This window comes from Hippocampus guttulatus, chromosome 2 (assembly GCF_054856545.1).
Source record: "Hippocampus guttulatus isolate MCC_2025c chromosome 2, RoL_Hgut_1.0, whole genome shotgun sequence".
Taxonomy (NCBI): domain Eukaryota; kingdom Metazoa; phylum Chordata; class Actinopteri; order Syngnathiformes; family Syngnathidae; genus Hippocampus; species Hippocampus guttulatus.
The window spans coordinates 9890115-9903407 of NC_141262.1; the positions used below are offsets into that span (position 1 = coordinate 9890115).

General features: G+C 43.4%; 2 protein-coding genes across 3 annotated transcripts in view; both read left to right on the plus strand.

The window, feature by feature from the left end:
• The first annotated feature begins 3288 nt into the window (after positions 1-3288).
• Positions 3289-5019, plus strand: LOC147208450 (protocadherin alpha-C2-like). The gene is made up of 3 exons (XM_086106106.1): positions 3289-3558; positions 3784-4815; positions 4900-5019. The coding sequence occupies exons 1-3, from the start codon at positions 3289-3291 to the stop codon at positions 5017-5019; spliced, it is 1422 nt and encodes a 473-aa protein (XP_085962232.1).
• Positions 5020-6063: 1044 nt separating this feature from the next.
• The window catches only part of LOC147208451 (protocadherin alpha-C2-like), a 29293-nt gene continuing 22063 nt past the window's right edge, over positions 6064-13293 (plus strand). Inside the window, exon 1 of one of the 2 annotated variants that reach the window (XM_086135300.1) lies at positions 6064-8690. In XM_086135300.1, coding sequence (XP_085991426.1) covers positions 6285-8690 — 2406 coding nt within the window. In that variant the 5' untranslated portion in view covers positions 6064-6284. Of the gene's footprint in view, positions 8691-8876; positions 11544-13293 lie in introns of those variants that run through there. The other variant, XM_086135263.1, reaches the window with a different exon arrangement.

Genomic DNA, 13293 nt, shown 5'->3' on the forward strand with positions numbered 1-13293 from the left:
GCGTACAGAAGATGGCGCCAGTGAGTAAAATTCTTGAATTACTGTCAAACAGTCTCACCCTTCTCAGAGAAATGACGATAGTGATTAGTTGCACTTATCTCAGTTAATATAAATGGTGAGTGTAAGACAAAGGTCACTGGGGGAATTTTTATACATGTGTATGTCCTGTATTATTTTTCCATTGACACGGTTCTGAAAATTGCTACATATTTTATCTAAAGTAGTAGAAGTTTAACATCAAATCAAGGCATAGTTCCTTCAATCATGATTTTGTTATACACAATCAACATTTGTAATACACATTAATATACCCACTAAAACGAGGAAAACCTTATTGACATAATTTAGACTAAAAGGGGGTGAGCTATAACAAAATCACCTGTGAATGAACAGCAAACAGTCAGCATTTTTGTCTGTAATCCATCCATCCCTCCATTTTCTGATCCGCTTAATCCGTACAAGGGTCGCGGGGGGTGCCGGAGCCTATCCCTGCCATCGACACTGTGAGGTAGACGCGCTAACCACTGGACCACCGGGCCGCTTGTCCGTAATATGTTTTAAATTTGACTGATTGCACAGTATTGAAAAAAATTGAATCAAAAATTTAAAAAGCCAGTCACAAAACTGCTTGGAAAATAAATGCATACCAAAGAAGCTTTTATCTTAAAATGAAAAGAAAGGCCATGGAGGAACATGGACATTTGTGTGGAATGGATATAAAAAAGTCGACACACCTCAGTTCAAATTCCAGGCTTTTTCTGATGTTAAATTGTAAATTTCCCCAGTGTGGGACAAATAAAGGATGCCTTAAAAAACAAATACGAAAGAAAAATCTTCTTACTTACTGCACACCAAAACGTTCTCAACCATTAATGTGATCTATAACCCAAACACTGCAATTAAAATATTGTTGTACTATTCTGGAGCTAGGAACTAAAAATAAAGGCAACACTGGTTAGTACTGGTTAGTACGTTCATTTCACAGTGCAGAGGTGCATGGTTCAATTCCAGCTCCGGCCTTCTTGTGTGGAGTTTGCATGCCTGCGTGGGTTTTCTTCGGCTACTCCAGTTTCCTCCCACCTTCCAAAAACATCAATGGCAGGTTAAAAGGAGCACTCTAAATTGACACTAGGTGGGGGTGTGAGCGTGGATGGTTGTTTGTCTCTGTGTGCCCTGAGATTGGCTGGCAGCCGGTTCAGGATGTCCCCGGCCTACTGCCCGAAGACAGCTGGGATAGGCTGCACAATGCCCCTCGACCCTTGCGAGGATAAAGCGTATGAGAAAATAGATAGATAGATAGATAGATAGATAGATAGATAGATAGATAGATAGATAGATAGATAGATAGATAGATAGATAGATAGATAGATAGATAGATAGATAGATAGATAAAAAAACATTTTACTTTTTTTTGCCATAATGGCGAATAGGAGTGGTTATTTTTCTTTTAAAAAATCTACTGAGCTACAGCTTTGGAAATCACCCACATTTAGCTGCTATCTGTTCATAAACAACTTCACCTTTGCATATACATCAAAGAGTCTGTGATTTTATTTATTTGTTTTTTTTAAAACTTGAAACATACGTTTCCCTGACAAGGTGAAATTGAAGAGTATGATCTTCAGGTTAAAATCCCCAAACTTACAGAAAAAATAAAAATAAAATGCAGACGTTTACGCTCATCTCACTTTGCTGTGTTACGTTCTCTCCAAAAAAAGCTAAACTCAAAAAAAGTCTCTATGTAATAAATAACAAAACTTTGCTTTGCTTTCATTGATATATATTTATATTTAGTAATACTTTAATTAAATCCAAACCTTTTTGAAATACCATTTCATTTTATTCAGATTTAAATTGCAAATATGTCTCTTGGGACATCATTTCAAGGAGTATCTGGGCGCTCCTCCAAGACAAGTTAATTACTAAAAAATGACAAGCGTTACTTTGCATTCATATTAGAGGGGTAATTGCAATCTATGAAAATATGTCTCTACGATTTAATTTAGTAAGTATTTTCATAGGCACAGATAAAGCACCATAAATAATTAATGACCCTTCTACATAAATGTTGTTTTGAAACTCAGAAGCGAAATTGGATTTTGTCAAATGGAGAAGCAAATATGTTTAATGTTTAATGTTCGCCTGCCCAGTCGTTTGAAAGGCTACAGTGTGCCATTTTGGCCCCACGATGTCGCTCTTACCCTTTCCTGTCGATATGTCGAGCTACATTTAAATCTCGACACGCCCGTTGTCAAGGGTGGAGACATGTCTTTCTTTCGTATCACCGATGTTTGAATTTGAAACGCTTGGGCTGCTCTGAGACATGCCTTGAGTATTTTTTATTTTTTTATTTTTGCAAAATATATTTTTAAGGAAATCAACCACGATTTGCTTCTTCCCGAAACTCCAGTCATGTATCATGTCGGACAAAGGATGGGTTTTTGGGCGGCGGTCTTTGTGTCGTTTGCAGCATGGCCGGCTGCTTTGTCCGTGACACGTTACTCCATCCCCGAGGAGATGGAGAGGGGCTCTGTGGTGGCCAACCTTGCAGCTGATCTAGGACTGGAGCCTGGAGGCTTGGCACAGAGAGAGGTAAAACTTGATATTTTTCACAACAAAAAATATCTGGATGTCAATAAGAAGACGGGGGAACTGCTCATCGTGGAGACAATGGACAGAGAATATCTTTGCCCCTCCAAACCAGTCTCTTGTCTACTTAAGCTCGATGTAATAATAGAAAGTCCATTGCGAATATTTAACATTGAGCTTGGAATAACCGATATCAATGACAACGCGCCACATTTTAGACGAGACAGAGTAGAACTGGATGTGTCTGAGTCTGCGACACCGGGGGAGAGATTCTCCCTCCCCAATGCGGTGGATCCAGATGTGGGGATTAATACGGTTAAAACATACAAACTCAGCACCAGTCAACATTTTACCATTGAAATTCAGACGGGTACTGATGGAACACAATATGTAGATTTAGTTTTGACCAGATCTTTGGACCGGGAGGAGAATGCTGTCCATAATTTAATATTAACAGCGGTAGACGGTGGTAATCCAATGCGCTCCGGCACTGCTAATATTATTGTGAAAGTGCAGGATACCAACGACAACCCACCTCGTTTTGACAAACCAATTTCTACAGTAAACATGACAGAGAATTCCCCAATCGGAACTACAGTGATAAAGCTGAACGCTATTGATCTCGACGAAGGGCCAAATTCAGAGCTTGTGTACTCATTCACACTTTACACATCAGAAAAAACCCAAGACGTGTTCGCGATGAACCCCAGTACAGGGGAAATAACTGTAAAGGGGACCATTGACTATGAAGACATGAAATTTTATGAGATGCACATTGAGGCGAGGGACAAAGGCACATACCCACTACTTGGCCAGTGTAAAGTGGTCGTCCATGTCACGGATATGAATGACAATTACCCAGAAATCACCCTCCAGGCCGTTAAAAACACGGTAAACGAGGGCGTGCCTGTTGGAACTGTCATTGCCCTGGTGGCCATTAGTGACAGAGACACAGGTGAGAATGGCAAAGTTGATTTATTCATTAATGACTCAATCCCCTTTGTTTTAAACAAGTCATCGGACAGACCAATGCATTACAAGCTGCTTGTGTCCAAACCTTTGGATCGTGAATCAGTGCCTGATTATGAAATCACACTAATCGCGAGAGATTCAGGAAGACCACCATTATCTGATAATGAAACAATTACCGTGCATTTGCTGGATGTAAATGATAATGCGCCACACTTCCCTCAGTCCTTTTATACCATACGTGTGATGGAGAATAACGCCCCTGGCGCCTTGCTCAGCTCCCTCAGTGCGTTTGACCCCGACCTCCATGAGAACCAGTACCTAGTGTACTTCATCCTGGAGAAGGAGATAGCCAACACCTCCATGTCCATGCTCTTCTCCATCAATCCAGAGAACGGCAACCTTTACGCGCTCAAGACTTTTGACTATGAGATGGAGAAGGACTTTCTCTTCCACATCGAGGCCAGAGACTCTGGTTCTCCTGCGCTCAGCAGCAACGTGACCGTCCACATCATCATCGTGGATCAGAATGACAACGCCCCGGTCATCGTCTCTCCTTGGCGAGCGCACGGCTCCGTGGTGGAGGAGAAGATCCCCAGATCCACAGATAAAGGCTCCCTGGTGGCCAAGGTGATAGCCTTGGACGTGGATTCCGTGCACAACTCTCGCATCACCTACCAGTTCCTGCAGGTGACCGACGCCTCCTTGTTCAGTCTGGACCAGTACAACGGGGAGATCCGCACCATGAGGATGTTCAGTTACAAAGATTCTCGTCACCAGAGACTGGTTGTTGTTGCCAAGGACAACGGGGATCCCGCTCTCTCCGCAACAGTCACCATCAAGTTCTCCACGGTGGAAACGGCCGTGAAGGCCTACTCGGACATGACCGAGGTGCCTCTGGAATACGACATCTTCTCGGACCTCAACCTGTATTTGGTCATCGGTCTGGGCTCGGTGTCCTTCCTGCTGCTCATCACCATCCTGGTCACCATCGTGCTCAAGTGCCAGAAGGTCAATCCCAGCAAAGCGGCTCCTCCCTGCAGGAACAGCGTGATCAGCGAGAGGAACTCCACCATCGCAGATTCCACTCTGGTGTCCAACGATGCCTACTGGTACAGTCTGTTCCTAGCAGAGACCAGGAAAGGAAAACTGGTGGTCAGGCAGCCCATGCCGAAGGGCTCCAGATACATTGTGTCCAGTATTCCCAGGAGCACAGGCATGTCTGAGACCAGCGACTCTGCTCCTTCCACTCTGCAGGTAGGTTAATTTCATCTTCTTCAGTATTTTTTAACCTTATCAACAATCTTAATGGGTAGATAAACACATTTTTTTTGGGTCCAGAAACAGAATTTCTACTTCATGCGAATGAAGAAATATGACACAAACACTCATACCAGCAGCAACAACAACCTTAGTACTCCTTCTATTTCTTCTTCTACTCCTGGTGGCTATAACTACTAGTCGTGGTAGATGCTCAATGCGTAGCGTAAGTTTTTCCTGACTTCCGTACAGGCACAGGATCATTTCTCACTCAATGATGGTGTGAATGTGAGTGCAAATGGTTGTCCCGATGTCCTGTATGTGGACTGGTGACTAATCAACAGCGTAGTCTGCCTTTCACCATATGGAATAGGCTCTAGCTCCCCTCTAACCCTGACAAGTGGTACAGAAAAAGAGTCCATCCATCCATTTTCTGAACCGCTTAATCCTCACTAGGGTCGCGGGGGGTGCTGGAGCCTATCCCAGCCGTCTTCAGGCAGTAGGCGGGGGACACCCTGAACCAGTTGCCAGCCAATCGCAGGGCACACAGAGACGAACAACTATGCACGCGCACACTCACACCTAGGGACAATTAAGAGTGTTTAATCAGCCTGCCATGCATGTTTTTGGAACGTGGGAGGAAACCGGAGCACCTGGAGAAAACCCACGCAGGCCCGGGGAGAACATGCAAACTCCACACAGGGAGGCCGGAGCTGGAATTGAACCCGGTACCTCTGCACTGTGAAGCCGACGTGCTAACCACCGGACTACCGGGCCGCCAGAAAAAGAGTGAATATTATTGTTAATAATAATAATGATTGCAATATAATACAACGACTACTATTACTACTACTACGATGACTAATAATAATAATAATAATAATCATGATTAATATAGTAGTATTATTATTAGGATGATTGTTATCATGATATAAAATATACATCGTCTACAAAAATGCAAGTGTGATGCAATTGGTGCGACCATAAATCACAGCAAATAAAATGTATTTTAAGAGCAAGCATGGAACTGTTGATTCTTTAAAAAAAGACTGAGAGAAAAGAAAAGAAAAGTAAAGAAAAGAAAAAAAATAGGAATGACCCGCTGAAATTGTAACCTAATTAATTTATGGAACATTTTCAATGCAGTAAAAAATATTAATTTAACAACTGCTTCGTTCTAAACATTATAAATAAAGACAATTGGTGGCGCTGTCGGTACTAGTTGTTGTGAGCCATCCTACAAATGTCCCAAATGCAACAACGGCGGGCAACTCGCTCTTTCATCCAGAGGAGGGAAAGGGAAGAAACGGGACAGCTCCGTGGTGCTGAAACCCACACAGGAAACGGCCACGCGTTTTTGACTCTTTCGGATTCAACCAGTTCTTACTGTTTTTGCATTCACATCTTGCGGTAAAAGTCAGCCCATTTTGATCACTTACAGTACAGCTTGCCGTGAATTGGAAATAATGGACTTGTATGAGACAATGAGACCACACAAAAGGTACGTGCATCTCATTGTGTTGCTTTCCACGGCTCACGTTTTGGCTTCCGTGACTCATTATTCCATCCCCGAGGAGCTTAAAGAAGGATCCGTTGTTGCCAACCTGGCGAACGATCTCAGGGTGGACGTCACAAGTCTGATTAGAAGAAAAATGCGTGTCGACATCATCGCAAACAAAAAATATTTGGACGTGAACAAAGAGACGGGAGAACTGTATATTGCGGAGAAGATTGACAGAGAACACATTTGCACCACTAAATGGACATCATCATGCTATCTCAAACTGGAGGTGACGCTGGAAAACCCACTGCGGATTTTTAACATAGAGTTAGAAATACTAGACATGAATGACAACGCCCCACAGTTCAGACGAGACGCCATTCATTTGGATTTATCCGAGTCCACTTCGGCAGGGGAGAGATTCTCTTTAAGTAATGCAGTCGATCCTGATGTAGGGAGCAATTCGGTGAGTACGTATCATTTGAGTGAAAGCGAGCATTTTAATATTGAGGTTCAGACGGGTCGAGATGGATCCAAATTTGCCGATTTAATATTGAAGAAGACATTAGACAGGGAGCAGCAGGCAATGCACAATTTAATACTAACGGCAGTAGATGGCGGTAAACCTCCGCGTTCTGGCACTGTCAGTATTATTGTTCATGTTTTAGACACCAACGACAATGCGCCTTTGTTTGATAAATCTATATACAGTGTCAAAATAACGGAAAATTCTCCTATTGGGAGCCTTGTTATTGATTTAAATGCCACTGATTTGGATGAGGGCTCAAATTCTGATTTAACATATTCATATAGTTTATATACACCCGAGAAAACACAAGAAACATTTTATTTAAATCCTTCTACTGGTGAGATCACTGTGAAAGGAATGTTGAATTATGAAGATTTTAAGATTTATGATATGGAAGTGATAGCAGCAGACAGAGGCGTCAATAGTTTATCTGGACAATGTATGATCAAAATTCAAATTGAGGACATGAATGACAACCACCCAGAAATATCCATTAAATCTTTTCAAAGTCCAGTCAGTGAAAACATTGATGTCGACACTGTGATAGCAGTGGTCAGTGTGAGTGACAAGGACTCAGGCAATAATGGAGTGGTGGATCTTCGCATTCCAAATAACATGCCTTTTAAACTGAGGGAGTCCTCTGATAACTTTTATAAATTAGTTGTTTCGGAGCCATTAGACCGCGAGAAGGTTCCAGAATACGACATCACCTTCACCGTCACCGACAGAGGCTCCCCTCCTTTAAGTGACAACGAAACCATGACTTTGCAGCTGCTGGATGTGAATGATAACGTCCCACACTTCCCTCAGTCCTTTTATACCATACGTGTAATGGAGAATAACGCCCCTGGCGCCTTGCTCAGCTCCCTCAGTGCGTTTGACCCCGACCTCCATGAGAACCAGTACCTAGTGTACTTCATCCTGGAGAAGGAGATAGCCAACACCTCCATGTCCATGCTCTTCTCCATCAATCCAGAGAACGGCAACCTTTACGCACTCAAGACTTTTGACTATGAGATGGAGAAGGACTTCCTCTTCCACATCGAGGCCAGAGACTCTGGTTCTCCTCCGCTCAGCAGCAACGTGACCGTCCACATCATCATCGTGGATCAGAATGACAACGCCCCGGTTATCGTCTCTCCTTGGCGAGCGCACGGCTCCGTGGTGGAGGAGAAGATCCCCAGATCCACAGATAAAGGCTCCCTGGTGGCCAAGGTGATAGCCTTGGACGTGGATTCCGTGCACAACTCTCGCGTCACCTACCAGTTCCTGCAGGTGACCGACGCCTCCTTGTTCAGTCTGGACCAGTACAACGGGGAGATCCGGACCATGAGGATGTTCAGCTACAAAGATTCTCGTCACCAGAGACTGGTTGTTGTTGCCAAGGACAACGGGGAGCCCGCTCTCTCCGCTACAGTCACCATCAAGCTGTCCACGGTGGAAACGGCCGTGAAGGCCTACTCGGACATGACCGAGGTGCCTCTGGAATACGACATCTTCTCGGACCTCAACCTGTATTTGGTCATCGGTCTGGGCTCGGTGTCCTTCCTGCTGCTCATCACCATCCTGGTCACCATCGTGCTCAAGTGCCAGAAGGTCAATCCCAGCAAAGCGGCTCCTCCCTGCAGGAACAGCGTGATCAGCGAGAGGAACTCCACCATCGCAGATTCCACTCTGGTGTCCAACGATGCCTACTGGTACAGTCTGTTCCTAGCAGAGACCAGGAAAGGAAAACTGGTGGTCAGGCAGCCCATGCCGAAGGGCTCCAGATACATTGTGTCCAGTCTTCCCAGGAGCACAGGCATGTCTGAGACCAGCGACTCTGCTCCTTCCACTCTGCAGGTATGAGTCATTGACTTAAAAGCTTTCAAATTTGTGAAGTGAAATGTATTTACAGCCGCAGTTGTCAATAAAGTCACAAATACATTTTTAGAAATATATATGGAATTTTATCAGGGTATTGTCACAATTAGAACTCTAAACACAGTTTTATCCAACCTATCTGACTCTTCCTCTATGTTGAGTGGTGGGAAAACAGAAGGAGGCGCTGTTTGACCAAAAAAATAACCCAGGCGTCATGACAGTGACGCGTTGCTGTCAGGGCAGATTGGAAAATACCGCACAGTCGTTCACTGATATCACGCCCAACAAATTCTCTTCAGGCAGTTTAGAAGGGTGAAACTCGTATGACAGTATTGGAGCTCAAGATCGTTCGAGGAGTTAAATCATCATTTTGGTTCTAAGTAGTTGTGTCCGAGACGAAATAGAATGGACCGGCAAACAACAAGGGGGTCCGTTTTACAAGCGTGTTCTTTGAAGAGGTACGTGCTGCTCTTTGTGTTTTTTTCCTTTGTTCACCGGGCACCGGCTTCAGTCACACATTATTCCATTCCTGAAGAAATGAAGGAAGGATCAGTAGTTGCAAACATTGCCAACGATCTAAGCTTGGATGTAAAAACGCTAAACAAGAGGAAGATGCGGCTCGATATTATTGCAAATAAGCGATATCTGGACGTGAAAAAAGAGACTGGTGAGCTTTATATTGTGGAGAAAATTGACCGGGAAATCCTTTGTCCATCCAAAACATCTGCTTCCTGTTATCTGAAATTGGAGGTGATTTTGGAAAATCCTGTGCGCATATTTAACATCGAGGTGGAAATCATGGACATTAACGACAACGCCCCTCAGTTTAGGAGAAACGTAATCCATCTGGACATATATGAATCAACTCCCAAAGGAGAGAGATTCTCTCTCAGCAATGCAGTCGATCCGGATGTTGGAAGTAACACAGTAAAAACATATCATCTGAGTGAAAGTCAGCATTTTGGCATTGAAGTTCAGACTGGAAGAGATGGGTCCAAATTTGCTGAATTAATATTGAAAGAGACATTAAACCGGGAGGAACAGGCTGTGTACAATTTAATGCTAACAGCAATCGATGGCGGTAAACCTGCACGTTCTGGGACTGCCAAAATTATTGTTCAAGTATTAGACACGAATGATAATGCTCCTCTGTTTGACAAGTCGATTTACAGTGTGAAAATAATGGAAAATTCCCCCATTGGAAGCCTTGTTATTGATTTAAATGCGACTGACTTGGATGAGGGTTCAAATTCAGATCTATCATATTCATATAGTTTGTATACTCCGGAGAAAACACAAGAAACATTTAATTTGAATCCTTCTACAGGTGAGATCACTGTTAAAGGAATGTTGAATTATGAAGATTTCAGGATTTATGATATGGAGGTTATAGCAGCAGACAGAGGCACCAATAGTTTATCTGGACAATGTACGATCAAAATTCAAATTGAGGACATGAATGACAACCACCCAGAAATATCCATTAAATCTTTTCAAAGTCCAGTCAGTGAAAACATTGATGTCGACACTGTGATAGCAGTGGTCAGTGTGAGTGACAAGGACTCAGGCAGTAATGGAGTGGTGGATCTTCGCATTCCAAATAACATGCCATTTAAATTAAAGGAGTCGCCCGATAGCTTTTATAAATTAGTTGTTTCGGAGCCATTAGATCGTGAGAAGGTTCCGGAATACGACATCACCTTCACCGTCACAGACAGAGGCTCCCCTCCTTTAAGTGACAACGAAACCATGACTTTGCAGCTGCTGGATGTGAATGACAACGTCCCACACTTCCCTCAGTCCTTTTATACCATACGTGTGATGGAGAATAACGCCCCTGGCGCCTTGCTGAGCTCCCTCAGTGCCTTTGACCCCGACCTCCATGAGAACCAGTACCTAGTGTACTTCATCCTGGAGAGGGAGATAGCCAACACCTCCATGTCCATGCTCTTCTCCATCAATCCAGAGAACGGCAACCTTTACGCACTCAAGACTTTTGACTATGAGATGGAGAAGGACTTCCTCTTCCACATCGAGGCCAGAGACTCTGGTTCTCCTCCGCTCAGCAGCAACGTGACCGTCCACATCATCATCGTGGATCAGAATGACAACGCCCCGGTTATCGTCTCTCCGTGGCGAGCGCACGGCTCCGTGGTGGAGGAGAAGATCCCCAGATCCACAGATAAAGGCTCCCTGGTGGCCAAGGTGATAGCCTTGGACGTGGATTCCGTGCACAACTCTCGCGTCACCTACCAGTTCCTGCAGGTGACCGACGCCTCCTTGTTCAGTCTGGACCAGTACAACGGGGAGATCCGCACCATGAGGATGTTCAGCTACAAAGATTCTCGTCACCAGAGACTGGTTGTTGTAGCCAAGGACAACGGGGATCCCGCTCTCTCCGCCACAGTCACCATTAAGCTGTCCACGGTGGAAACGGCCGTGAAGGCCTACTCGGACATGACCGAGGTGCCTCTGGAATACGACATCTTCTCGGACCTCAACCTGTATTTGGTCATCGGTCTGGGCTCGGTGTCCTTCCTGCTGCTCATCACCATCCTGGTCACCATCGTGCTCAAGTGCCAGAAGGTCAATCCCAGCAAAGCAGCTCCTCCCTGCAGGAACAGCGTGATGAGCGAGAGGAACTCCACCATCGCAGATTCCACTCTGGTGTCCAACGATGCCTACTGGTACAGTCTGTTCCTAGCAGAGACCAGGAAAGGAAAACTGGTGGTCAGGCAGCCCATGCCGAAGGGCTCAAGGTACATTGTGTCCAGTATTCCCAGGAGCACAGGCATGTCTGAAACTAGCGGCTCGGCTCCTTCCACCTTGCAGGTATGACTCAAGTTTGTTCGGTGGCATACTTACTCAAATGTAATCAGGATTTCTTGGTTGATTTTAGAGTCTCACAATACTGTTTTAGTAACAAGCCTTTTCAAGATTATCGTTCTCATATAATTTACAAGATTGATAAATGGAATGACTGCTTTATCTGACCATACAAACATCAACAGAAAGAACAGCTATCAGAAGGAAAGAAAGGAAGAAAGAAAATAGTAAAAAAAATAAAAACTAAAGAAAACAGTCAAATGTTTCATCCTTCTTCACAGTCCACATGTTGAAAAAGAATGAGGATGATCTAATAAAAACCAACATACCTCTTCTTACTTCTTTTGCTCCACATAATTTTGACATTGAATATATTGATACAATACAATAATAGGTTATATATATGCCTATGTAAATGTACCCGAATTACAGGCCCACATATAAATGTGTACATTAATCTTGTTATTAAACTCAACATATATGTATAGAGAGAGAGAGCGAGAGAGATCGATTCTACATACCCTGTACATGACCTGTATATGTGTATATATAAACCTTTGTATACCTTGTAAATATGTTAATATTTATAAAGAAACAAAAACAGCACTTTCGCGACTCAAACAACCTTCAGGTTTCCAAAACAAACACAATTTCAAAAAACACTCAAAACAAGGCAGCCCAGCGATCAACTGGTTAGCATGTCCGTTTCACAGTGCAGAGACGCAGCGTTCGATTACACGCTCCGGGCTTCCTGTGTAGAGTTTGCATGTTCTCCCCCCATGCCTGCGTCGGTTTTCTCCGGGTACTCTGGTTTCCTCCCACATTCCAAAAACATGCACGGAAGGTTAATTGGGCACTCTAAATTGTCCAAAAGCGTGATTGTGAGTGTTAATGTTTTTGTTCAATCAAACTTTGCCCTGCGATTGGCTGGCAACAAGTTCACAGTGTACACCGCCTCCTGTCCAAAGATGGCTGGGAAAGGCTCCAACATGCCCGCGACTCTCGTGAGGATTAGCGACTTGCATAATGGTTGGATGGAAAAACATGAACACAATTTCATTACAGCAACCGAGATCACTCAGGCAGATGTTTCATCATTTTCAAAATTTATTCTACCTGATTGACACACTTTTTTTCCTGAAAACTTTTCAATATATTTTTGAACAAAGCAAGTGACCACATATTTAGCAACCAATTTCATCAATATTCAGAAATCAAGAACTCTCACAGTGACCAACACAGACACATCTTTATTTTAGATTTGTGCTTGATTTTTTTTTTAATATCTGTTCCCGCAGAACATAACAACTCTCTCTGATTTCAAACAGTTCCTTTGCACTGTGGCAAAGTAAATCATTCTGTACGTTGTACACTATCTGTGCTATTTTAAATCCAACTAAGTCACGCAATTTGACAGTCTTGAAATTGATAGACCGTGCATGGTTGGTTCTTTGTAGTTTAATTAAATAATTTGTCGCTATATTTTGTCACAAAAAATGTGGATGATTTTTTTTCTGTAATTGTTACCCCACATCGCCGGACACTAATTAATAAATGGCAGGAGCAGCTTGGTTTTATCAGGGATGGCTTAACATAATGCCTTAAACATAATTTGGCTTCCAGCGTCATTTTGTATCCATTACCACTCCAAGAAAATGATCATACACTCTTACTTTTTCAAATGAATTTACTGTTGATTCTGAACCTAGTTTTAGATTTTTCTGCATGCAAACTTGATTATTGATCTCATTAAACT